This window comes from Phytophthora sojae (assembly GCF_000149755.1).
Source record: "Phytophthora sojae unplaced genomic scaffold PHYSOscaffold_10, whole genome shotgun sequence".
NCBI classification, from domain to species: domain Eukaryota; phylum Oomycota; class Peronosporomycetes; order Peronosporales; family Peronosporaceae; genus Phytophthora; species Phytophthora sojae.
The window spans coordinates 252,883-273,772 of record NW_009258124.1 but is presented as its reverse complement, the minus strand read 5'-3'; the positions used below and the strand labels follow the sequence as shown (position 1 = coordinate 273,772).

At 57.5% G+C, this 20,890-nt stretch overlaps 9 protein-coding genes across 9 annotated transcripts; 3 read left to right on the top strand and 6 right to left on the bottom strand.

Annotated features, from left to right (window-relative positions):
• Nucleotides 1-194: 194 nt before the first annotated feature.
• PHYSODRAFT_347908 (hypothetical protein) lies at nucleotides 195-2,138 on the bottom strand (the record flags this gene model as incomplete). The annotated part of the gene is made up of 1 exon (XM_009537010.1): nucleotides 195-2,138. Exon 1 carries the CDS (start codon nucleotides 1,776-1,778, stop codon nucleotides 195-197), a length of 1,584 nt encoding a protein of 527 aa, XP_009535305.1. The 5' UTR covers nucleotides 1,779-2,138.
• Nucleotides 2,139-2,467: 329 nt separating this feature from the next.
• PHYSODRAFT_288586 (hypothetical protein) lies at nucleotides 2,468-2,776 on the bottom strand. Its single transcript, XM_009537009.1, has one exon. The coding sequence runs from the start codon at nucleotides 2,763-2,765 to the stop codon at nucleotides 2,571-2,573; it is 195 nt and encodes a 64-aa protein (XP_009535304.1). The 5' UTR covers nucleotides 2,766-2,776; the 3' UTR covers nucleotides 2,468-2,570.
• A 664-nt stretch (nucleotides 2,777-3,440) lies between these two features.
• PHYSODRAFT_305592 (hypothetical protein) lies at nucleotides 3,441-4,142 on the top strand (the record flags this gene model as incomplete). Its single annotated transcript, XM_009537008.1, has 2 exons — nucleotides 3,441-3,655; nucleotides 3,728-4,142. The coding sequence occupies 2 exons, from the start codon at nucleotides 3,441-3,443 to the stop codon at nucleotides 4,140-4,142; spliced, it is 630 nt and encodes a 209-aa protein (XP_009535303.1).
• A 285-nt stretch (nucleotides 4,143-4,427) lies between these two features.
• PHYSODRAFT_339105 (hypothetical protein) lies at nucleotides 4,428-7,091 on the bottom strand (the record flags this gene model as incomplete). Its single annotated transcript, XM_009537007.1, has 8 exons — nucleotides 4,428-4,804; nucleotides 4,876-5,029; nucleotides 5,552-6,027; nucleotides 6,064-6,153; nucleotides 6,262-6,319; nucleotides 6,395-6,713; nucleotides 6,806-6,909; nucleotides 7,011-7,091. 8 exons carry the CDS (start codon nucleotides 7,089-7,091, stop codon nucleotides 4,428-4,430), a joined length of 1,659 nt encoding a protein of 552 aa, XP_009535302.1.
• Nucleotides 7,092-7,344: 253 nt separating this feature from the next.
• On the bottom strand, nucleotides 7,345-8,520 carry PHYSODRAFT_524284 (hypothetical protein; the record flags this gene model as incomplete). Its single annotated transcript, XM_009537006.1, has 1 exon — nucleotides 7,345-8,520. A coding segment is annotated over one exon (1,176 nt), but the record flags the coding sequence as incomplete, so codon positions are not given.
• Nucleotides 8,521-11,358: 2,838 nt separating this feature from the next.
• PHYSODRAFT_339103 (hypothetical protein) lies at nucleotides 11,359-12,556 on the bottom strand (the record flags this gene model as incomplete). Its single annotated transcript, XM_009537005.1, has 2 exons — nucleotides 11,359-12,420; nucleotides 12,491-12,556. 2 exons carry the CDS (start codon nucleotides 12,554-12,556, stop codon nucleotides 11,359-11,361), a joined length of 1,128 nt encoding a protein of 375 aa, XP_009535300.1.
• Nucleotides 12,557-13,452: 896 nt separating this feature from the next.
• On the bottom strand, nucleotides 13,453-14,769 carry PHYSODRAFT_355862 (hypothetical protein). The gene has a single exon (XM_009537004.1). It carries the CDS (start codon nucleotides 14,731-14,733, stop codon nucleotides 13,561-13,563), a length of 1,173 nt encoding a protein of 390 aa, XP_009535299.1. The 5' UTR covers nucleotides 14,734-14,769; the 3' UTR covers nucleotides 13,453-13,560.
• Nucleotides 14,770-15,648: 879 nt separating this feature from the next.
• On the top strand, nucleotides 15,649-16,950 carry PHYSODRAFT_355861 (hypothetical protein). Its single transcript, XM_009537003.1, has one exon. It carries the CDS (start codon nucleotides 15,692-15,694, stop codon nucleotides 16,844-16,846), a length of 1,155 nt encoding a protein of 384 aa, XP_009535298.1. The 5' UTR covers nucleotides 15,649-15,691; the 3' UTR covers nucleotides 16,847-16,950.
• A 2,673-nt stretch (nucleotides 16,951-19,623) lies between these two features.
• On the top strand, nucleotides 19,624-20,697 carry PHYSODRAFT_549508 (hypothetical protein; the record flags this gene model as incomplete). Its single annotated transcript, XM_009537002.1, has 1 exon — nucleotides 19,624-20,697. A coding segment is annotated over exon 1 (1,017 nt), but the record flags the coding sequence as incomplete, so codon positions are not given.
• Nucleotides 20,698-20,890: the final 193 nt, after the last annotated feature.

Genomic DNA, 20,890 nt, shown 5'->3' with positions numbered 1-20,890 from the left:
GGCATCGCCATGTAGTACACACGGGGGCAGATAGCTATCCACAAAACTAAACAGATAGGAGTAGCTGCACCATATCAATATCATGCCTTTGAGTGTTACTTAGTATTGGATTTGAAGGCGATAGATAGAGCTTGTCCAACGACACCTCGAGGGTTTAAACGAGCTACTGGAATGGGCGGCTCTTAATGATGAATTCAAAGCTGGTAAGTTGCAGCCACGCCGGAGATGCCGTTGAACAGGTACGTGTGGTTGAGCGGCTCGAACTGGTGCGTGATAAGCTTGACGGCTTCCTGCGCGGCGACGCCACCCATCAGGGCGGCCACATTGTGCAGCTCGACCTGGCAAGACCGCGTCATTTCAAGAGCGTGGTCGTCCGTAATCCAGTCCGCCACGTCGCTACCAGCCGCTAGCTTCTTGGCCTTCGACACGAGCCACGCGCCATCTTGAGAGGCAGCTTCGTCCTCTGAGCCCGGGTAGCGATTGAACTCGGACGCGAAGGCAGCCACGGCACGCAGCATGAAGTACCAGATCAACGGCGACTGCTCCTTGTCCTCGTCCTCCAGATCCACGCTTGACAAGTCCACGTGCTTGTACTCCTGAGCCACACTCCGCGTCTCCAGCATACCAGTGCTTGGGGCATTCTTGCAGAAAGCGGCCACAGCTTCGAACGACACACTGTCCTCGGGAAGCTTCAGTTCTTGCAACCTCTTGCGCAGGATCTCGTGCACCTTGGTCGCGTCTTCCTTAGCCTTGTTCACGTACAGCTCCTGCAGGGCCACGTACGCCTCCGTCGACGCCGTCATGTCCGGAACCACCCCCGTCACCGGCAGGAGCCCATCGTTCTGCTTGACAAAATCGGCCAGTGCGTGAGCCAGCAGCCAGAACTCGCGCGTGTCCTTCGTCTTCTCCAGCGTCTCGACCGAGGCCGTGTGCGCCGCCGCAGCGGCCAGCACCGGCGCAACCTCTTCCGGCACTTGAGGCGGCACGTACACCTTGTAGGCGTTCTCTGCTGCCTCGATGAAGTTAAGCTCGTGGCCTGGCGGGCCCCAGGCCATCTCCTGCAGGCTCTTCTTGAACGCGTCCTTCTCCGGGAACGTGGCCGGCGGCTGACCGGCATGGCCATCCTTCCAGATCTTCATGGCTTGCAGCAGCAGCACTACAAACGGCACGTGTGCGTGCTCAATGGTCGACAAGGACTTCAAATCGAAGCTGTCGGCGAACTTCTGCAGCTCGGGGAACGGCTTGGACAGCCTCAGCTCGTAGCGCGGCGGGTCCAGCTTGGCGTCCGCGATGGCGTGCTGGGCCACCTGCAGCCTGAGCGAGCCCAGGAAGCCGTAGGACGTGACCAGCAGCAGAGGGATCCTCTTGTCCAGGCAGAGCTCGGCCAGCCTGGCCGTGGCCAGCTCGTCCAGCTGCGTGGCCAGCACCAGGTCGAACTGGTCCAGGTACTGCGGCTCGTCCTGCAGCACCTGCTTGATGCTGGCGTGGCGGGCGCCTCCGGCCACGTCCGCGTTCATCTCCAGCAGCAGCTCAGCCACCGTCTCGGCCCGGGAGCGGCCCACGGCGTCGGCCGTGACGAAGAAGTTGTTGGTCGCGTCGGCCAGCGTCACGGTCTGGTCGTCCAGCACTGTGAAGCGCTGCACACCGGGCAGCACCAGGTTCTTGAGCGCCTCCGAGCCCGTGGCGCACGAGCCCACGAGCAGCACGTGCGTGCTGGCCAGGCGGCGCTGGCCCTCGGCGCCCCACAGACGCAGCTGGCGGTCGTACTTGTCGCCCATGGCAGGAGAGGATATGATGCGCGTCCGAGGGGACCTATTATAGTCTGTCTGGACTATAATTCCGACTTTGGGAGCCTATTATAGTCCGGATGAGTGGGGTATATCGCTCGCGTAGCCGCGGTTAATTTACAATTCGGGATGGTCAACTATAAGCGAGTTCCTGGCTTCACGAGCTCGGCATGGTTTTCTTCGCGGCGCTGACGTTGCCTTTGGGCTGGGGCTTTTTCACGTCTTGGTTTGAGTTTGTTGCCGTCGATTTCGGGGTGTTGGTGTTGCGGGTGCTTGGGCCGGCCACTACAGCGGCATGGCGGCTAATCGTTACGAGGTGCTTGCCAAACATGATGAATGAGTTGACGGGGAGTTGTAGCGAGTCCGTGCTGGGAAAATCGAGAATGATGCGGCACGGAATCCGTGCCCATCGCCAGTCTCATTATCTTGGGCTTGTGCGGGAGGAGAGGGGGATTTTTGTATTGTATGCTACATGTACATTTCCCGTTGAAGTCTTTCGTCGCATATACTTTTTTTGCCGGATACAGTGTAAAACACCGCTACGATGGCTTTATTTCCTGCATTCAAAGGCGCAAGGATCTGCATGCAATGTATTCCGTACAGGGAGCATGAATGCCCCAACGCTAGCAGAATCTTAATCGAGCAATTGCATTTTCGAAGCGATAATCGCAATATCAACTGAATTTACTCCTGCACTCTGCGGGGCAGCCGGTTGCAGCAGGATGGGCGTGTATTTATAATATATTATGCTACAGGACTGCCTGGTATGGTGGATGCCTTGGTTTAGACGGACTGGCGAGGCGGGATGCGCATTTCAGCCTTGGCGCTCGTGTCTTCGCTCTTGGCCCGGTCCTTCTTCGTGCTCTGAGGCGCTGAAGCTCTTGTTGTGGACGAGCTGCGCGACTTGGTGCTGCGGTGCGAAGGACTGACCATGACGGCGGCGTGCGGGGCGATGGTCGTGAGGTGGTTGGCGAACATGGGGCCGAGTTGGTTGGTTTTGCTGGTGTGTGCGCTCGACTGCGAGTTGGAGAATGACAAGGCGCCAAAGGGCCTTAAGTCGCAGAGCCCTTCAAGGCAAAAATAGGGCGCAACTGCAGTGTGACTGCCAGAATCCAGTCAAAGGGCCGATGTGGCATCATCACTTTGGTGGCCTGTATCATGCAAGGTCCGTCAGAGCACGAAAGTCTCAGCACAGAAAGCAAGTGAATGAATGGACGACAATGCTCTTGTTTTCGTCTAGAGGTGAAGCCATCCACCCAACCTCACTCGCTTCAGAATGCGTGTATTAATCCATGCATGTACTGTACACACTAGTCACCATTGGTGACCAAAGTCTTTGGTCCAAAGAGCCGAGTTCGACTAAAATCCTGGTCATGATTTGCGCATGGATATTACGGCGCATACTGTATACACTTTTTGGACGGTGACCGCAATGACGAGCGCGGATGGCAGCGTACAGCGGGGACACAGCGAAAGGCGACCGTGCTAACCACGTGGCAGTGCGTGACGACTGCGCGATGAATGGCTTGAGTGGCTGCCACTTGGCCGCCAGCGGCAACGAGTGCAGGCCGTTGACGACGAGCGATCTTTCCTCGCCTGGTAATCGTGCCGGTGCAACTTCAAGCGCGCCCGCCAGTCGTTAACGACTCCACAATGGCGAATGTCGTAAACGCACGGCGGACGCTTGCATTGTATCCCTGTGTACAAGTCGAGCATGACGCGGCGAGGTCTCGCGCGATGATCGTACCCCTGCGTGTCTCTCAAGCCTTCAACTTGGCCGTTCCCCACAGCACCCCACAGCACCGGCAAAGGCAGCAAGCAACTCGAGCGGGCCAGCTCCTCTCCGCCCCCAATAATGTAGAACGCCTGTGCGTTGCGTCTACGGCTGCCTGAACAACGCTGTCCATTCAAACCCAGTGTAGCTCTAGCTGTAGCTGCAGTGCTGAAGCCATCGCCTCGAGCAAGCCGCCAGGATACTTCCATCGTGGCCGAAAAAGTCCAGCCGACACGAAAGAGCGTCTTGAAGTTGGTCGAGGCGCCGTCTCATTCCGCGATTCGAGCTCGTCCGCGCAAGCCACCAATCAGACCAGCCCGGCAAGCCAGCCACCGGCCATGTTCGCCAACCACTTCGTGACCATCGCCCCGCACGCCGCCGTCATGGTGGTGAGCCCCAAAGACCCCAGCAGCCGGTCCCCGTCAACAACATCCTCAAATCCGAGCCAAAACGTCAAGAAACGCCGGGCCAAGAGCGAGCGCGCCTGCACCAACAACGACAAGAAGACACAACAACCCGAGATTCGCACGCCTCAAGGCAGTCCTGTTGAAGCGAGGCCGAGAGGGTCGAGGTCAAACTAGCCGCCGTTGTATCAGGCCACATGCAGCCCCACCGACTAAAATGCTGCCATTGCCCCCTGCGTACGACTTGGCTAGCTCTGTATCATACATTCAAGACGTCGAGAGTGAGCAACTCGCAAAAATCCCCCATGAGCCACGGTCTCAGTCATCATGGGCATCGACAGTGTTGCGTAAAGTGAAATTAAGTGTTGATTTCATTCATTTATCATGGAATTCAGGGTCTTATATGCATTTGTCTTGAGTTTGGGCACCAATGTGGTTCTTTACGCCGGTGCTGCCGAGTGTTTAGCTCTGCGAGTAGCCTGGCAGTGTGGTGCGCGGAGCGAAGGCGAAGGTGCCCGGCTCGTACGACTCGACGTGCGACGCCATCTGAGCGATGGAGCAGCAGCCGCAACAGAAGCTGAGGGCCGCGTCCTCAAAGTGCGACCCGGGAATCGTGAAGAGCGTGCGGATGCGCCAGCGTAGACGCGTGAGGCACAGAGCTGCGATGACCGAGCACAGCCAGCAGAGGAACTCGAAGAAGTCGCTGTCGGTCACCGCCGCAATGAGCGTAACCAGGTACAGGCCACCGAAGACGCCGAGCACGTGGTAGAACGGCATCAGGCCGAGGCGAGCCGAGATCTGAGCCACCGCAACACCGGGGCAGCAGCATGACATGATACCTAAGGAATGACACAGGCAAAGCGTTAGCAGTCACTCACCATGGCAGACAGCAGAGTGGATTGCTGCGTACCATTGGGCACCAAAGAGTCGGTGAAGCCGAAGATGCCGGTCTTCCAGCGGCCCGTGACGATACCGTTGGAGTCGACACCTTGGTAGTTGCTGCTGTTGTTGTCACCATCAGCGATGTTGACCGTCACATCGGCTTCCTTGGTCGGCGGCTCGAACTGCATGGTTGCTGAAGAGCCTAGTGAAGCTTGTTAGCTGTTGGTTGATGAGGGAAATCGAGGAATGAGATCCCGGAAGCCTCGTTCCGATGTTTGGCCAGCACGGCTTGTCAACGAGCCTTCAGGTTCTGATCACGCACGTGTCATGCCTAACATTAGGCAGAAGTCTGTAGGCAGACGGCAACATCAGCAGCGAGTATTTCTGGCCCGAGCGATTAAGACTCGCACGACATGGATCCATTGTCCTCTGCACAATCTGCTATATTCATCTCGCCAACGGTATCCGCACAGAACAAACCTCGATAGGAATAGACCCGGCGTGAGCAGTAATCTGCCTTGGCCAGTTGAAGCGTAAGCGTAAAGCCACTTCGCATAACACGACTCAGGACAGCTCCATGTTCCATCCACGGCACGCTTTTAAAAACAACACCAAAAGTATCTACTTTCGGCCCGTGCGCCGCACCACAACATGCCGCTAGTCTAATGCTGAAAGACTTGCTACATGTCGAATACAGACCGGACCTTGCGGTTACCACCTTCTTGAGCGATAGACTCGTCCTCAGCATCGCTGTCATCATCATCGTCACCATCGTTGCCAAAGAAGTCCATCTCGTCGCCAAAACCTCCGTTTAGTGCTCCCAACCTCTGGCCAGACTCAAGGTCGACGGCGACGTGCATATACCTGGTCTCGTTCATTCGCCTCTCCATCGCATGCAGCGACCGGCGCAAATACAGGAAGCTGGCCAGAATCCCGACCGAGCAGAGAATCGTCGGTATCACGGTACGATACAGCGTCGGGTGGGCAGCCTCCATTTCTTTCGACACTAGTGCCATGAGCAGGAATAGCTGCGCGTCAAATGTGCCGTGGATGAGAACTGCTGGGAGAATCACCGAGATCTTCGTGCACCACCGTCCTAGGTCCGTCTTCGCTGCGTTCGTTCCTCTCTGCTCGCTTCCACCCTGACGATGAGCCAAAAGTCGTTCCGCCATTCGCACGCCTGTAATTCCACCACAAATTGTATGCAGCGGCGTACTTGAGATGCTGCGTAGAGCTGCAGTCTCAATCTTGTCGCGAAACGTGGCAGCCGCAAGCGCGAAGCCTGTGTTCTCCATCACGGAAAAGCCTAGCGCACCGGCAACCACCGCCAAAAAGACAACGAACGCGTGATTGGCGTGTGGGCGGTGGTAGAAAAGCAAACGGCTAGGATGGCACATCATTCCTCGCAGCGCACCGCGTCGTTGTTGGCGCTGCTTCAGCGCGGAAAACGCAGGCACGGATCCGTTCTTGCCCTTACAACAGCAAAACAGCTTGCGGATGCCGCAGCCACGTCTCGAACTACCACAGCACCATGTGCCTTGAACCACCCAGAACTTCAGGAACTCCTCCACAAGTCCGGCCACGATGTAAGCCCCTCCAAACAGGAACAAGTAGTAGCCGAAGGTCTTGTCGAGCTTCAGATCCATCAGCATCTTGCCTAGATTCGGGCCGTGCACTGGTCCAGCCCGGCCATCACTGGGAGCGTAGAAGTACTTGTGCAGTTGGTTCTGGATGGAGCCCCGTTGGTCGAAAAAGCACAGCGCGGCCAGTAATGGGCCCAGCGTAACCTGGCCCACGACGGCCAGCGCCGGAATGAGGAAGGCCCCGCCCAGGAATGTCCTCAGAAGCTGCTCGATCTCACGATCTCTGTAAAATATAGTAAGAATAATGATAAACATTAGAAAAATGGCCACGATCCGGGGTCTTAGGTAGGAATTCCACGACGTTCAAGCCCGTACGTGACGCCATGATGCTGCTGTTGCCGGAAGACCCAGCGGAAGAAGAGAAGCACGGGTAGAGAGAGCACGAACAGCACTGGGAGCGCTTGTATCTGGCCGATAATCTGAATAAAAAAGAAAAATAATGACATGGATGCGATTAGGAAAAGTTTTCTCGCGAGGTTAAGCAGCGTTACACGAGCTGGTTGGCCAGAGGCTTACTTACTGCAAGGAAGAGGGAGGACACTAATAGGGCCACGACGTACTGCCGCCGACTGTAGCGCTGCAGTCGCGCCAGCAGCACCATACCTCTGGAAGTTGGCCGGCCAGTCCACGCGGCGTTGAGGAGTGTGAGTGTTAATGAGCTTTTTGGAATGAGAATTGTGTGGCGGACATACATAAGCCACTATATTGCATACACCTTTATCTATGACGTTATAGAGGTCAACTTCAACTTGAGGATACAGTATCAGTTGACGTGGATGACAGGGCCACAGGCCATTCATTACACTTAGTCTTCACTGCTAATTGATTCTAGGTCGGGCTGGCGGCGGGCTCAATCAAGCCTTCTCGCAGCCCGAGTCGTCCGCCGTGCAGAGCTGGCAGATCTGCGACCGGTACGAGCGCTTGCAGCCGAACTCGGACTCGGCGCAGAGCGGACTGTTCTCGGAGCAGGACGGGTTCAGGGCCGCGAGCTCCTCCACCGTGGGGAGCGAGCGCATCACGCCGCCGTCGCTCGTCGTGGGGTTCGAGGACACCAGCTTGTCGTACGCGGACACGAGCTTCTCCACGCGCGCGGCGTTGGCGTCGCTGTCGCCCGGGTTGGCCCAGAACTCGATGCCCTCCACCAGGTCCACGACGGTGTCCACGACGGTGTTCACGACGCTGGTCAAGAGGCCGAGCACCGACGACGTCGAGACGGTCACGCTGAACTCGACGCCGCCAGCCTCACAGAACTCGTAGTAGTCGGCGTACTTGGCGCCCGTCTTGGGGTTGACCATGGACGTGATGCCCACGACGTCGTCCAGCAGGATGTAGCCCAGGATCTCGTACGAGTACGTGCACGTCACTCCATCAGGCTCCACGCCGAGCTCGCACAGTCCGCCGGCGTATTTCTTACGGCACTCGTCCGTCTTGTCGTTCCACAGCTCCTGCGGGCAGCTGTTGGGGAACGAGTACCAGTAGTTGTGAGGGTACGGGGCGATGGCCTCGTTGTCCTGCAGCGTGCCGCCGACGCAGAAGCCCAGGTCGGGCTGGCCGCCGGTGCCGATGTACTGGTTGCACACGGCCGGGAAGGAGCCGTCGGACAGCGGGCCGCACTGGCCGCCGTCCATGGGCATGAAGGGGCAGTGCTCGACGGCGAAGTCGTACTCGTTCGTGGCGTTGGCATAGTACTCCATGGCCGCGTCGGGCTGCGCGAACGTGACCTGGTAGAACACGACGTACTTGATGTTGTTCTTGCGCTCGCAGTCCGTGATGACGGATGCGTTGATGCACTCGGCCTGGACGTACTTGAGCGCGCCCTCGACCGAGGCCATGTTGACGGTGTCGAGCACGGCACGGTACTTGTCGTCGAAAGTGTCGTAGTAGGCCGACACGTAGCGCTGGTGCTCTTCGTTCCACTCGGGCATGTCGCCCTGGACGCGCACACCCAGAGCCGTCACCTTCTTGAAAGACGAAGCTGAGGAGGAAGACGCCGAAGCGGAAGCAGACGCAGAGGCCGAAGACGATGCCGATGCAGCGGTCGAAGCAGACGATGACAATGACGAAGCCGCAGACGTGGACGAAGCAGAGGCGGCCGTCGATGCCGAGTTTTGCGTCGGGGTCGAGCTCGAAGAGGAGCCCGAGGCTGACACCGACGTCTGCTGAATCGGCGTTGAGGAACCCGACGCCGAAGACTGGGTCGGGGCTGAGCCGGCCGAAGCGGAAGCCGACGCCTGCTGGATCGGCGTCGAAGAACCTGAGGCCGAGGACTGGTACGGCGTTGAGTCCGTCGAGGACGCAGACGCAGCAGTCGATGCTTGCTGAACGGGAGTCGAGGAGCCCGAAGCCGAAGCGCCAGAGGCGGCAGTCGATGTCTGCTGAACCGGAGTTGCACCCGCCGAGGAACCTGAAGCTGAGGCCGAGGACTGCTGGACGGGAGTAGTGGGGCCTGACGACGAAGCCGCAGATGCGGCAGTTGACGCCTGCTGAACCGGAGTGGAGGAGCCCGAAGCCGAAGACTGAGTCGGGGTCGAGTCGGCCGAGGAACCAGAGGCAGTGGTCGACCCCTGCTGGATCGGGCTATCGGAGCCTGACGTCGAAGCACCGGAGGCAGCAGTCGATGTCTGCTGAACCGGAGTGGAGGAGCCCGAAGCCGAAGACTGAGTCGGGGTCGAGTCGGCCGAGGAACCAGAGGCAGTGGTCGACCCCTGCTGGATCGGGCTATCGGAGCCTGACGTCGAAGCACCGGAGGCAGCAGTCGATGTCTGCTGAACCGGAGTGGAGGAGCCCGAAGCCGAAGACTGAGTCGGGGTCGAGTCGGCCGAGGAACCAGAGGCAGTGGTCGACCCCTGCTGGATCGGAATATCGGAGCCCGACGCTGAAGCGCCAGAGGCAGCAGTTGATGTCTGCTGAACCGGAGTAGAGGGGCCCGAAGCCGAAGCGCCAGATGCAGCAGTTGATGTCTGCTGAACAGGGGTCGTGTCCACAGAGGAGCCCGACGACGAGGTCTGCGGGGTCGTAGTAGATGAACCTGAAGCCGTGGACGAACCAGAAGCGGAAGGCGAGGCCGGGGCCACCGTGGGGTTCGAGGCCTGCGAGCCGTTGTCGCTGCTGTTCACGAGACCTTGCTTTCCAGTCTGGCTGCTGCTGCCAGCAACGTCCGATCCGTGCGCGTAAGGGCTGGAACCACTCGAAGACGCGGCGTACGAAGAGTCCACGGACGGCGTCAAGCTTCCCTTGCCGCCCTTGCTGATGTTGGCGCCTCCCACGTCACGCTCGGCCGAAGTGGAGTCGTCGCCAACGTTGACTGCGCTCGATCCAGTAGCAGAGCTGGCGCTGTCAACCGCGCTGCCCTTACCGTCGCCGTTGTCGCCCTGAATTGGCGAGTCACCGTCATTCTGGCCGGGGTTGGCATCGCTTCCAGCAGTGGAGCTCGAGGCAGCCACCTGAGTAGTGTCGCTGCCAGCAGGGGCATCGTATCCGCTGGCCGTGGAGCTAGAACCGCCGACCTGGTTGCCATCGCTGCCCGCGGTGGAGCTGGACGCGGCCACTTGAGTCGCGTCGCTGCCCGTTGAGCTGGAACGCGAGGCTGGGGTGGCCACGGGCGTCTCGGAGCTGTAGCTGTCGCCCGTGTCGGCGAATCCGGGCCCGGTCTCGCAGATGGTGCCCTTGGCCTCGACGGAGGCCGAGGTGACGGCCAGCGCCGCGCAGATCGCGAGGCCGAGAGAGAAGACCTTCATCGCTCACGTAGATGCACCGGGTGGTGGTTTCCAAGCAAGCGCAAGAGCGGAAGTGAACTCGACACGCAGAACACGGCCGTTGCAAATTGGTCCAGTGCGTGAGTGCCCGCACTCCATCTGGCACCGCGGAGCGCGGGCTTTGTCGGCTGTGGGCGTCGTAGAAGATGTGCAGGATTACCAGGCGCCACGATTTAAGCAGGCATTCGGACCGCCGCCACCTCGTTGCTGCGGGTTGCACCTCCCAGCCGAAAGTGTCAGAGACTGTATGTGTAGCTTTCCATCGATACGAAGAGCACCATTTCGATGGTCCGCGGCGCGACGACCACCTGGACCCACGCCCCCTCACTCTATGGAGGTCTGCATTCGGCCAGCTGGGGCCTGGAACATGTCGATTCAAGTATGTCTGCGGAATCCCCACCGACACTCCGGCTTCTCGCCCTTCGCGGCGTCGCGAGGCGGCGACGGCCATCAACTTCAGCTTGCTGCATGTGCATTCGTGCTCTTCCGCTGGAGTGGCGTGCTGAAAGTGCTGCACCGCAACGATGCTGATCGGTCAGAGTTATCGTCGTCAGTATCCGATAGGTTCGCCCAGCTGGAAAGAGATTGAAAGCCTGACGATTTCTTCGGAGTCAGCAGCATGCTGGATCTGCGTCCACAGCTGCGGAGGCGCTAGGTGCCTCAACTGTCGCTCGACATCACAGACATCAGACACCGGGCCGCGTTGTGTGTGCAATTTGCAATGTGGCCAGCATTTTGGGGCCACGCACGAAGACCTCGACGCGGGACAGTGGCCCCGCTCGAAGCTGGCGTGCAAAGGTGAAGATGGGAAGCGCAAGGTGGCGAGGTTGTCGAGTGAATGAAGCTGCTCCTGAGAGCCTCAAGATGTTGCATGGAGTCTCTTTTCGTGAGTCGTATGTACCGGTCGTCGAAGAGGTTGCGGAGACTTTTGTCGCTACGTTGAAGTCCTAGCTCTTAGGTGTATCCAGTGATCGGAGATGGACCATATTGGACCAAGGTGGACATCTGCGGACCCTCAGGATGTGTGGTCCACACGGTGCGAATCAACACAAGCAACTCAAGCTTCAGTTTCACACAGACCAAGTCTATTAATCCGAGCTATCTACAGCTCTCTTACTCCCATGCGGCCAAAATCTCCTTGCGCGCCTCCTGCAGCGTTTCGTCGTTTTGGTCGAGCGCGATGCAGTTAATTCCAGGAAAGTTGTTTTCCATGAGAGCCTGGAGCTGGGGCAGGTCCTCGGCGGGCGGCGCGTACGTGCCGCTGTTGTTGTCGATAACCAGAGTGGGCTCGTCGAACCGGTCGGTGTCAATGCGGAACTCGCCCGCGTACTTGACAGAGAAGGCGGCTCCCGAGTGCAGCATGTGCTTGGAGAGCATGTCCTTGAAGAAGTCTGCTCCAGTCTCGGAGAAGTACCAGCCCTTATTGGTAATGACGTACGTGAAGAGCACGGGCTTGTCCTGACGTCTACCGTTGTGGATGAGCTCGAAGAACTCGTTGGGCGAGGAAACCGCGCCGTACTTTGTGTCGTTCGTACCGTGCGAGTAAATCACGGCGTGCTGCGTCATAACCGCCTGGCGAAGCACAGGCGACTCCGGGTAGTCTGGCGAGAAGATCCGCTGGATCGTCGGGTAGTTTTTGTTCCACTCGTGGTCCTTCGACAAGAATTGCGGGATGTTGTGCAGCTGGACGCGGTACGCCAAGGACTCGAGTCGGTCGTCGTTGGACGTTAGCATGGCCAGAAGTCCGGCCGACATGCTCGAATGCACCGAGTAGCGCACAGGTCCGACCTCCTGCAGCACTGCGTCTTCATCGGAGCTTACAGGGTGCGAGTTCACCTTGATGCTGAGGGTGCCGGCATTTCTGCCGGCCATGGTGATCGGCAGGTCGAACGCGGTCTCCGTGTCGTACATGGCAGTGTTGGCAATGAACTGCGCCTCGCCCAGCTCGTCGTCGGCGTCCACATCCTTGTCGAAGAGCGAAAACTTGAACACGGACGAGTGCTGGACGTTCTTGAAGACGAACTTCTCGTTCCACTCGGGCTTGAGCGTGTCGAAGATCGGCCGCGTCCAGGCAACCTTCTGGCCGTCAATCTCAATGTAAACGTAAGCGTCACTCGAGGAGAGCTCACCCTTGAGAGCGGCCGTCAGGCCGAGGTAGTCGCCGGCGTCAATGCCCTGACAAATGAACGGAACCGTTAGAATGGGGAGCAGAACTGCAGAGATACGCTCGTGGTCAGACTCGCACCTTGGCCGACACAATCTCGAGCTCGATGTCGAGCAAAGTGTCTGGGGATGCGAACGCGACGGGCATGGTGGCGGTGCAGAGGAGGAAGCTGCTGCTTGATGGCGGCGGGGGGAGTTTGGGTCTGATCGGTGCTGGCCAGGACCACAAATAGCCCCCTTTGCTTTGTTTACAAACAATCCATCCATGTCACCTGCCCCGAGTCGGGTAATCCAGACTTTGTGCACTTTTGAGTTGCTGCAAGGGCATAGTCGCGTCTCCGAATCATGGCTGCACGATTGATTGGCTGTATCGGTGCACAAGCGCGGTTAACGCTCCGGAGGATGACGAAGTTGGGGTAGTCGTCGGTCCCCGTGAGCTCTCCGCTCATACATGGCATGCTCGGTTGCTGCAACAATACATATCGACCTCATGCGTTAGTCGGCGCTGATGTACTGTACCTACATCAAGCGGCTGTGGATTTTAGTAAATACTTCCTACATCATGCAGGCTGCATGTATCGTCCGGAGTTCCTGGGGCAAGAATCCTGGCGGTACATGTATGGTTGTCTCACATTTGAGAGAGCCTCGCTCTATATGATAACGTGCGCTCGCCTTGATCCAGCCAGTACGAAGGCGCTAATGACAGCATGTTCTACTCGCGTTGAAGTTTTTTATTCTTTTTTTGCGAGCCAAGACGAGCCAAGGACGAGCCCAATCGGGTCAACCCTACCCCTTTTGGCTTCCGGAATTTTTTTCGTTTTGCTTACAAATACTTACAAGTGTATTAAGGCGCCCTGAACGCGTATGTGCATTAAATGCAAATTTTGTACCCGAGCTGTAACCCGGGCTTGGCTTACGTTTGGTCTTTTGGTCTTTTGGTCTTTTGGTATTTTGGTATTTTGGTATTTTGGTATTTTGGTATTTTTGGTATTTTGGTATTTTGGTCTTTTGGTCTTTTGGTCTTTTGGCAGATGCGCATCTTTTCCGATCGGAGGTGGTATTTTTTTAAAAAGCTTACTTATAGTACTGCATCGAACTTCGATGCATTGACCTTCTTGAAAGGCGAGGGACTGGTACTCATTGAGAAATCCTCTACGCCGCCCAGGCGTTCAGGATCTCCTTGCGCTTCTCCTTGAGCTCTTCGCTGCTGCGATCCAGGGCCCCGACCGAAATTCCGGGGAAGTTGGTCTCGAGCAGCGCTTTGAGCTGCGGCAGCTCCTCCTTGGGCGGGGCGTACGTGCCGCTGTTGTTGTCAATGAAAAGCGTGAACTTGCCCGAGGGGTCCTTCTCAATGTGGAACTCTCCGGCGTACTTGACGTTGAACTGAGCGCCCGAATGCAGCATGTGCTTGGACAGAATGTCCTTGAAGAAGGCTGCGCCGGTCTCGGAGAAGTACCAGCCCGTCTCAATGATAGCGTACGTGAAGAGCACGGGCTTGTCCAGGCGCTTGCCGCCGTGCAGCAGGTTGAAGAAGTCCTCGGGCCCCTTGAACTCGCCGTAGGTCGTGTCCGAGTCGTGCTTGTACACGGCCGCGTGCTCCGTGGCCACGGCCTTGCGCAGCACGGGGGCCTCCGGGTGGTCGGGCGAGAAGATCCTCTGCACGGGCTTGTGGTTGTGGTTCCACTCGTTGTCCGTGGGCAGGAAGGCCGGGATGTCGTGCAGCTGCACGTGGTAGGCGAAGGACTCGCGCTTCTCGTCGTCCGTGGTGGTGTCCGTGATGAGGCCGTTGATGAAGCTCGGGTGCACCGAGTAGTGCACGGGGCCGACCTGCTGCAGCTTGCCGTCGCCGATCTCGGGCGTCGGGTGCGACTTTACCTTGACCACGATGGTGCCGGCGGGCTTGTCCACGCGCGTGATGGGCAGCTCGAACGTCGTCTCGGCGCCGTCCGTGTTGGCCGCCGTGAACTGCGTCTGGCCCAGCGCGTCGTCGTCCTCGAAGTCCTTGTCCAGCAGGTAGAGCTTGCACACCGTGTCGGGTCGCACGTTGCGGAAGAAGAACTTCTCGTTCCATACAGGCTCGAGCGTCTCGAAGATGGGCCGCGTCCAGGCCACCTTCTGGCCGGCCACCTCGATGAGCGCGTAGGCGTCGCTGGAGGCGACGTGGCCCTTGAGCGCGGCCTTCGCGCTGAAGTAGTCGCCGGCGGCGATGTCCTTGGCGGCCACGATCTCCAGCTCCACGTCGAGGACGGAATTCTCGGGCGCGGGCTCGGAGGCGGCGGGCGTGGAGGTGGAGGAGGCTGCGGGGGTGGAGGAGGCTTGGCCCATTGCGATGCGATGCTGGACTTGTTGGCTCGAGGCGGGGGATTCAGGAATGACCAGCGAGCGAGCCGGCCGGGCTGGTTGAAGCGTGTCAAAGAAAGTATCCACGGCTGATTTTAGTGTGGATACTTTCTGAAAAATTGGGTGATGAGCCGGGCGAGAATTTAGATCCAGACTGGTTAATCTTGAGTGGAGTATGGGTTATTTAGAACGGCTTAAATATGTTTAGACGACACTAAAATCTGTTGCTTCAACTTATTGGTGTACCCATTGACAATGGGCCGCAGCATGCTGCTACAGACACTGTCAGCTGTGGCAAAGCAGAAATGGGGGCAGGGTACATGTACATGTATTCACATTGGCACACTGCCGACCCGCCAGCTCTCCTGATATAGCAGGGAGATCGCTGCTCCTCCACAGCACCCTCCAGAGAGCCTCCCCCAGTGGCTGCACCCTATGCTCGCCTTCAATCCAAAGCAATTGATCTGTACAGCAAGACGAATCTTACAGCCGTCTCTCGCGCGACTCACGCTCGTGCCCATTATATCAACAACTCAAGCTTGAACCCTGGCAGCTTCCAGCTTCCGACTCGGTGGCCGAGTCACGTGTAATCAAGCTGTGAGCACACGCAGTTCACACTCCCTGCAGATGTTCGCCGCGGCACTCATGAATGCGACGCTGCAAGGCGGCGAGCAAGGCATCCAGCGCCGATCGATCCGTGCCGGTGCGCCTGATTTGGATTGCCCTCCTCGGCGCGTCTACAATTTGGCCAGCCGTAATCTGAATCGACAGATGCCAGATGGATACTTCATGTCGCAGCGAATCAGAGCCGCACACGTACGTGTTGAGATCTTGCGACGCACCCGCCCGGCGGGTGCAAGACGCGCTCAAGGCGATCACTTCCCAACTCGCCGCCTTCCGCGCACCCCCCACCCAAGCAACCCCGCTCCGCCTTCACTTCATCATGGGCCAAGCCTCTTCGTCCTCGTCCTCCCACGCCGGCTCCGCGCCCGTGCCCGAGCACTCCGTCCTCGACGTGGAGCTGGAGATCGTGGCCGCCAAGGACATCGCCGCCGGCGACTACTTCAGCGCGAAGGCCGCGCTCAAGGGCCACGTCGCCTCCAGCGACGCCTACGCGCTCATCGAGGTGGCCGGCCAGAAGGTGGCCTGGACGCGGCCCATCTTCGAGACGCTCGAGCCCGTGTGGAACGAGAAGTTCTTCTTCCGCAACGTGCGACCCGACACGGTGTGCAAGCTCTACCTGCTGGACAAGGACATGAACGGAGACGACGCGCTGGGCCAGACGCAGTTCACGGCGGCCAACACGGAGGGCGTCGAGACGACGTTCGAGCTGCTCATTACCCGCAAGGAGAAGGAGAGCGGCACCATCGTGGTCAAGGTCAAGTCGCACGCCACCAAGGTGCACGGCGACGGCCAGCTGCAGCAGTACGGCCCCGTGCACTACTCGGGCCACCTGAGCCTCACCACGGGCATGCTCACGCAGTCCATGACGGACGACGACAAGCTGCAGTCGTCGGCCTACCACCTTCAGCTGCACAACATCCAACAGATCCTGCCCAACGACCACGAGTGGAACAAGAACTACCCGACCATCCAGAAGATCTTCTCGCCCGACCACCCGGAGTCGCCCGTGCTGCGCGGGGCCATCTCCACGGAGCACGCCGTGATCTACGGCCACGGCTCGACGACCGAGTACGGCGAGCTCAAGGAGCCGTCCGACTTCTTCAAGCTCGTGAACTACGGCAAGCGCCTGGACAAGCCCGTGCTCTTCACGTACGCCATCACCTCCACGGGTTGGTACTTCTCCGAGACGGGCGCAGCCTTCTTCAAGGACATGCTGTCCAAGCACATGCTGCACTCGGGTGCCGCCTTCTCCGTCAAGTACGCGGGCGAGTTCCGCATCGAGAAGGGCCACTTTGGCAAGTACAAGCTTGTCATTGACAACAACAGCGGCACCTATGCCCCGCCCAAGGAGGACCTGCCCAAGCTCAAGGAGATCTTCGAGTACAACTTCCCGGGCATTTCCGTTGAGGCCAAGGACCGCGACGACGAGGAGCTCAAGAAGGAGCGCCAGGAGATCCTCGACGCCTGGGCGTAAAGCAGGATAGCTTGGCCGCTATCAGTGTCGTATCACACTTGTGCTAGTAGGCTGTGGCTTTCTGCACAGCACTCCAAATAATATACAACCATGTTGAGTACCCTAGCTGCAGCCTTCACAAGCGAATTGGTTTGGTCTGTCAGAGGTTTGCTGCAGTCGGCAACAGGCAGGAACATATCTGTAGACCCTCCCGGATGGCGTAGAACAGAAATCGACGTGGAACTCAGCACCGTCGGATTTTCTTGCTTCAGACAGCCAACGACCGACCCCGGGCCGTCACCACAGTGCCTTCAATTCTGGGTCAAGAAATCACCACCGCTATTGTCTTGGTGTTCGGTAGGTATACACATGCTCACGTCGCAGTGCGTTCAGTCCTGACAGCTGCCGGTAAGTGGTGACCGCTAGCCATTAACCACTTAGCAACCACACTATTCTTCGCGATTACTCTACACATAACAGCAGCTTGCGGCGTGAATGTTCAGTTTCGGCTCGCGCTATCGTGCGCCAACCTCGCTGAATTGTGTTGGATTGATGCGTATCTATCTCCTGCTGGCGCCACCAGGGATGTGATGGTGGCCCCAGACCCTGGGCCTTAGTGCTGCCTCATGGTAACGTGAGCGCCATCCAGTTCGAACACTCCATGGTGCTGGGGCCGGTCAGAGACCGCCGTGACGCAAGTTACCCCCACGACGCAACCGCCCGGTTGCGTCGTGGGGGTAACGTTATACCCTGACGCACCGCCGAAACTCGTAGACCTGGTTTACAGTTTTTCATTACAAGCAGTACGTGCCTGGTCTCGATGGTCGTGCGAAACGGAAGTGGCCCAAGTTACCCAAGGCTGTGATCATATACATTCAGCACCACCACAACCAATCACCTTGAAATCTCCTGCTTCCAAAGCATGGAAATCGCTTTGCCACACCAGCTTCGCTCGAGAGATAACGTTTAATGCTATACGTAGTATTATACTCGCTAACTGATGCCGCACGAGAGCAGGCAAAGCTCTTGAATTCACTGCGGAACGGAAGGACTCGAAGATGGTGTCCCGATGTTGTGACAGAGGTGATGCCTCACTGCGGACAGGCGCTGTCACCGTACAGGTCAGAAAACTCCGATGAAAGGCGGCCGGACATGTATTTGGCGGCAGGCTTGAAACCCCATCTCATCGGCGTTGCAACAGTACACTTAACCACATAAGGTCAGGACACGAGGAGCAGAAAGCTGTGGCCTCTCATCTACTTGGCGACTGGAAAAGTACATCCGGCCGGAGACTCAAACAAGGCACCTACATCACAACATGCATGTTGGCAAAAACGAAGCCGTCCATTGCGGGTTAGAGCATCTCCAGCGGTTGGTCTCAAACACGGTTTTATCCTAAAAGTAACGCTGTTAAGACTTGGCCGAGCCTTAAGGCTTCCACCAGAAGGTCCTATTGCAGGTTTTAACTTCACCGGGACCTATAGATTGGCTTTCGAGTCTTAAAATAAGACCACAATGCCACCCATACAAAACTGTAGATCGCCGTATTGAAAAGATTACACCAAGACTGAATGCAATTTTCACATGCGGGAATGGACTTATAAGACTCGCTTTAGAACTCACCGCTGGAAGTAAGTCGGTCTGGGCGGGTCTCAACTGTAAAAAAGTGGTCTCAAAGACCCTGTTACGTCTTAGGATAAGACCCACCGCTGGAGATGCTCTTAAAGGTTCGACGACTGGAGGACAACTGCGGTAAGATGTCGTTGGAGCTCGCGGACCTTCTCCTCAGGAAAAATCACCGGTATCGCCTTCGCCATCTCATAACTTACGCATAGCTTACGCAAATAAGGGCAATGCGACCGGTTTTCGGCCACCTAATTTTAATATAAGTTTTTTTTAACGGCTGCGTCAATTTCGGCTTGAAAGCCGCCATTGTAAAGAGTAGAACCTCCTCTATCTCGTGCACAACTTATAGCTTTGTGGAGCGAGGCATGTGATCAAGATCGACGAGCGGTCGATTGAGATTATTTTTCAATCGCCTCCCTTTTTTCGGCCACCTGTCGATACAAAGAGCAAATCAAACTGAAGCAGATGACCCATAATCCGCAAAAGCGATCTTTGGCAACTAATTTCGGCGAATAAACATTCTTAGGGAAATAACGGGCAGCACTACAACGACGAGTGACATCTTGGAAATCTATACATAGCTTTGGATACCAAAGCAATGCTTTTGGTGCTGAGCTGTAGCCAACTATTTCAGGCGCCTCCAGGATACCATCGGGCTTGACTTAAGTTTAGTATTGAGAAAACATACGATTGCATATGTGCTCCACGTGCATGCTCCTGGTCAACTTATCCCGTGAACTTTACTATGATGCCACTTTAGCTCGCGCTATCGGCCTCGATTCTTGTCCGACACTACCCAAACTTGGATGCAGAGCTAGCTCTAGACATAATTTCGCATTCACGCCAGCCCCACAAGTCTAACCCTCAATCGAGCAATGCAGTTTTGTGTTCCCTGATTTCTGTATGAAACAGGCTTTGTATGGTTAACGTGGCCGGAATTAGGAAGCGGCCGAAAAATGGTTCAGTTACCCTTATCTGAAACGAAGCGAAACATTGGATCGAGGTGCAGTGGAACCAAGTGAACGCAAGCTCGGGGAGCTCACCGCGGCCGGGATCGATCGCCCTTCCGTTTTTACTCCCAACCAACCAGCAACTAAGCCCCAACGCGACCACCAGCTACGATGAAGACCGTGTCCGCATTGGGTCTCGCGATGTGCGCAGCCTTTGTCGTGCCCGCCGACGGCAGCTTCCAGAAGGTGACGTCGCTGCAAGCCCGTGTTCAGGGCGACATGCCCCAGTGGAACGCCGACAAGCAGCGCTTCGTGTCCAAATACTACTCCACCTTCGACCAGAAGTACCGCGCCGTGCTCGACACCGTCAACATGGCCGCTGTCGAAGGTGCGCTCAAGTACGTGCAGGCCGAGTGCATCAACAAGCCCGTCATCACCGACTGCAAGCGCAAGAACAACATCAAGTACGTCGTGTTCTACCAGACGACGGTGGTGCAGCCCACCGCGTCCATGGACTTCTACGCCAACGCCACCAACCAGTACGACTTCGCCATCGAGCACTGCCCGTTCATGGCCATGGACGGCGGCCAGTGCGACCCCAACGCCGACGGATCCTTCCCCAACGTGTGCAACCAGTACGTCGGCGCCAATGGGCAACCGAACCTGGGCTTCTGTGTCGGTGGCTCGCTCCAAGACAACGAAGCCATCGCGCCGTACCCGCACAACTACTGGTTCTCGTTCCCCAACAGTTGTCCGCAGAGTCGCTGGAGTGACAAGACCGACGCTTGTCGTGCCCAGTACGCTGGCGGCATGTGCCCTCTCGGTGTTGATCCTGACGGAGAGACTTGTACGTTTTCGTACGAGGTGCTTGGCTACATCCCGCTGGACGACGTCGTCGGCATCACGTCGATGGTCAACTCGAACACCGGGAAGACCTACGCTGACTACGCCGAGTTCTGCAATGCTGGCGGAGTGGAGTTCAACGTTGAGGTGTCCGACCACCAGGTCAAGTGGATTGACGGCCTGAAGTTCTGGGCGAACCCGGGCAACAGCAACGCCAACACCAAGCGCGCCGAGAAGCTTGTGAGCGTCTACAGCGACCTGGTGAAGTCGAACCCCGCGACAACTGATGGCGGCGTGATGAAGCCCCTGCCGACAGTGGAGTCACTCACAGCCAAGAACCCTCCGTGCTACGTGAACAGCGAGCTCTGTGGCAAGGCCAAGTTCGGTTGCCGGCGCTCGTACACTTTGCAGATCTGCAAGGTCTGCACGTCGGCCAAGGGAGACTGCGTCAAGGTGAAGAATTAAGCGAAGCCACAAAGCCCAATAGAAAGGTATGGGCGATACCAACGCGCTCTGTCTGTACAGAAGCTCATATAGGGTCGCGTGGCTGACTGACATGCAATGCCTTTGAAGCGTACCAACAGAAAATTTCGCTAATAAAAAATAATACATGCTCACGTACTTTTTATTGCATTCCAATACATGT

Excerpts from the sequence above, each read along its gene's own strand:
- PHYSODRAFT_288586 (XM_009537009.1), bottom strand. The coding sequence starts at position 2,765 with ATGTTCGCCAACCACCTCACGACCATCGCCCCGCACGCCGCCGTCATG.
- PHYSODRAFT_355862 (XM_009537004.1), bottom strand. The coding sequence starts at position 14,733 with ATGGGCCAAGCCTCCTCCACCCCCGCAGCCTCCTCCACCTCCACGCCC.
- PHYSODRAFT_355861 (XM_009537003.1), top strand. The coding sequence starts at position 15,692 with ATGGGCCAAGCCTCTTCGTCCTCGTCCTCCCACGCCGGCTCCGCGCCC.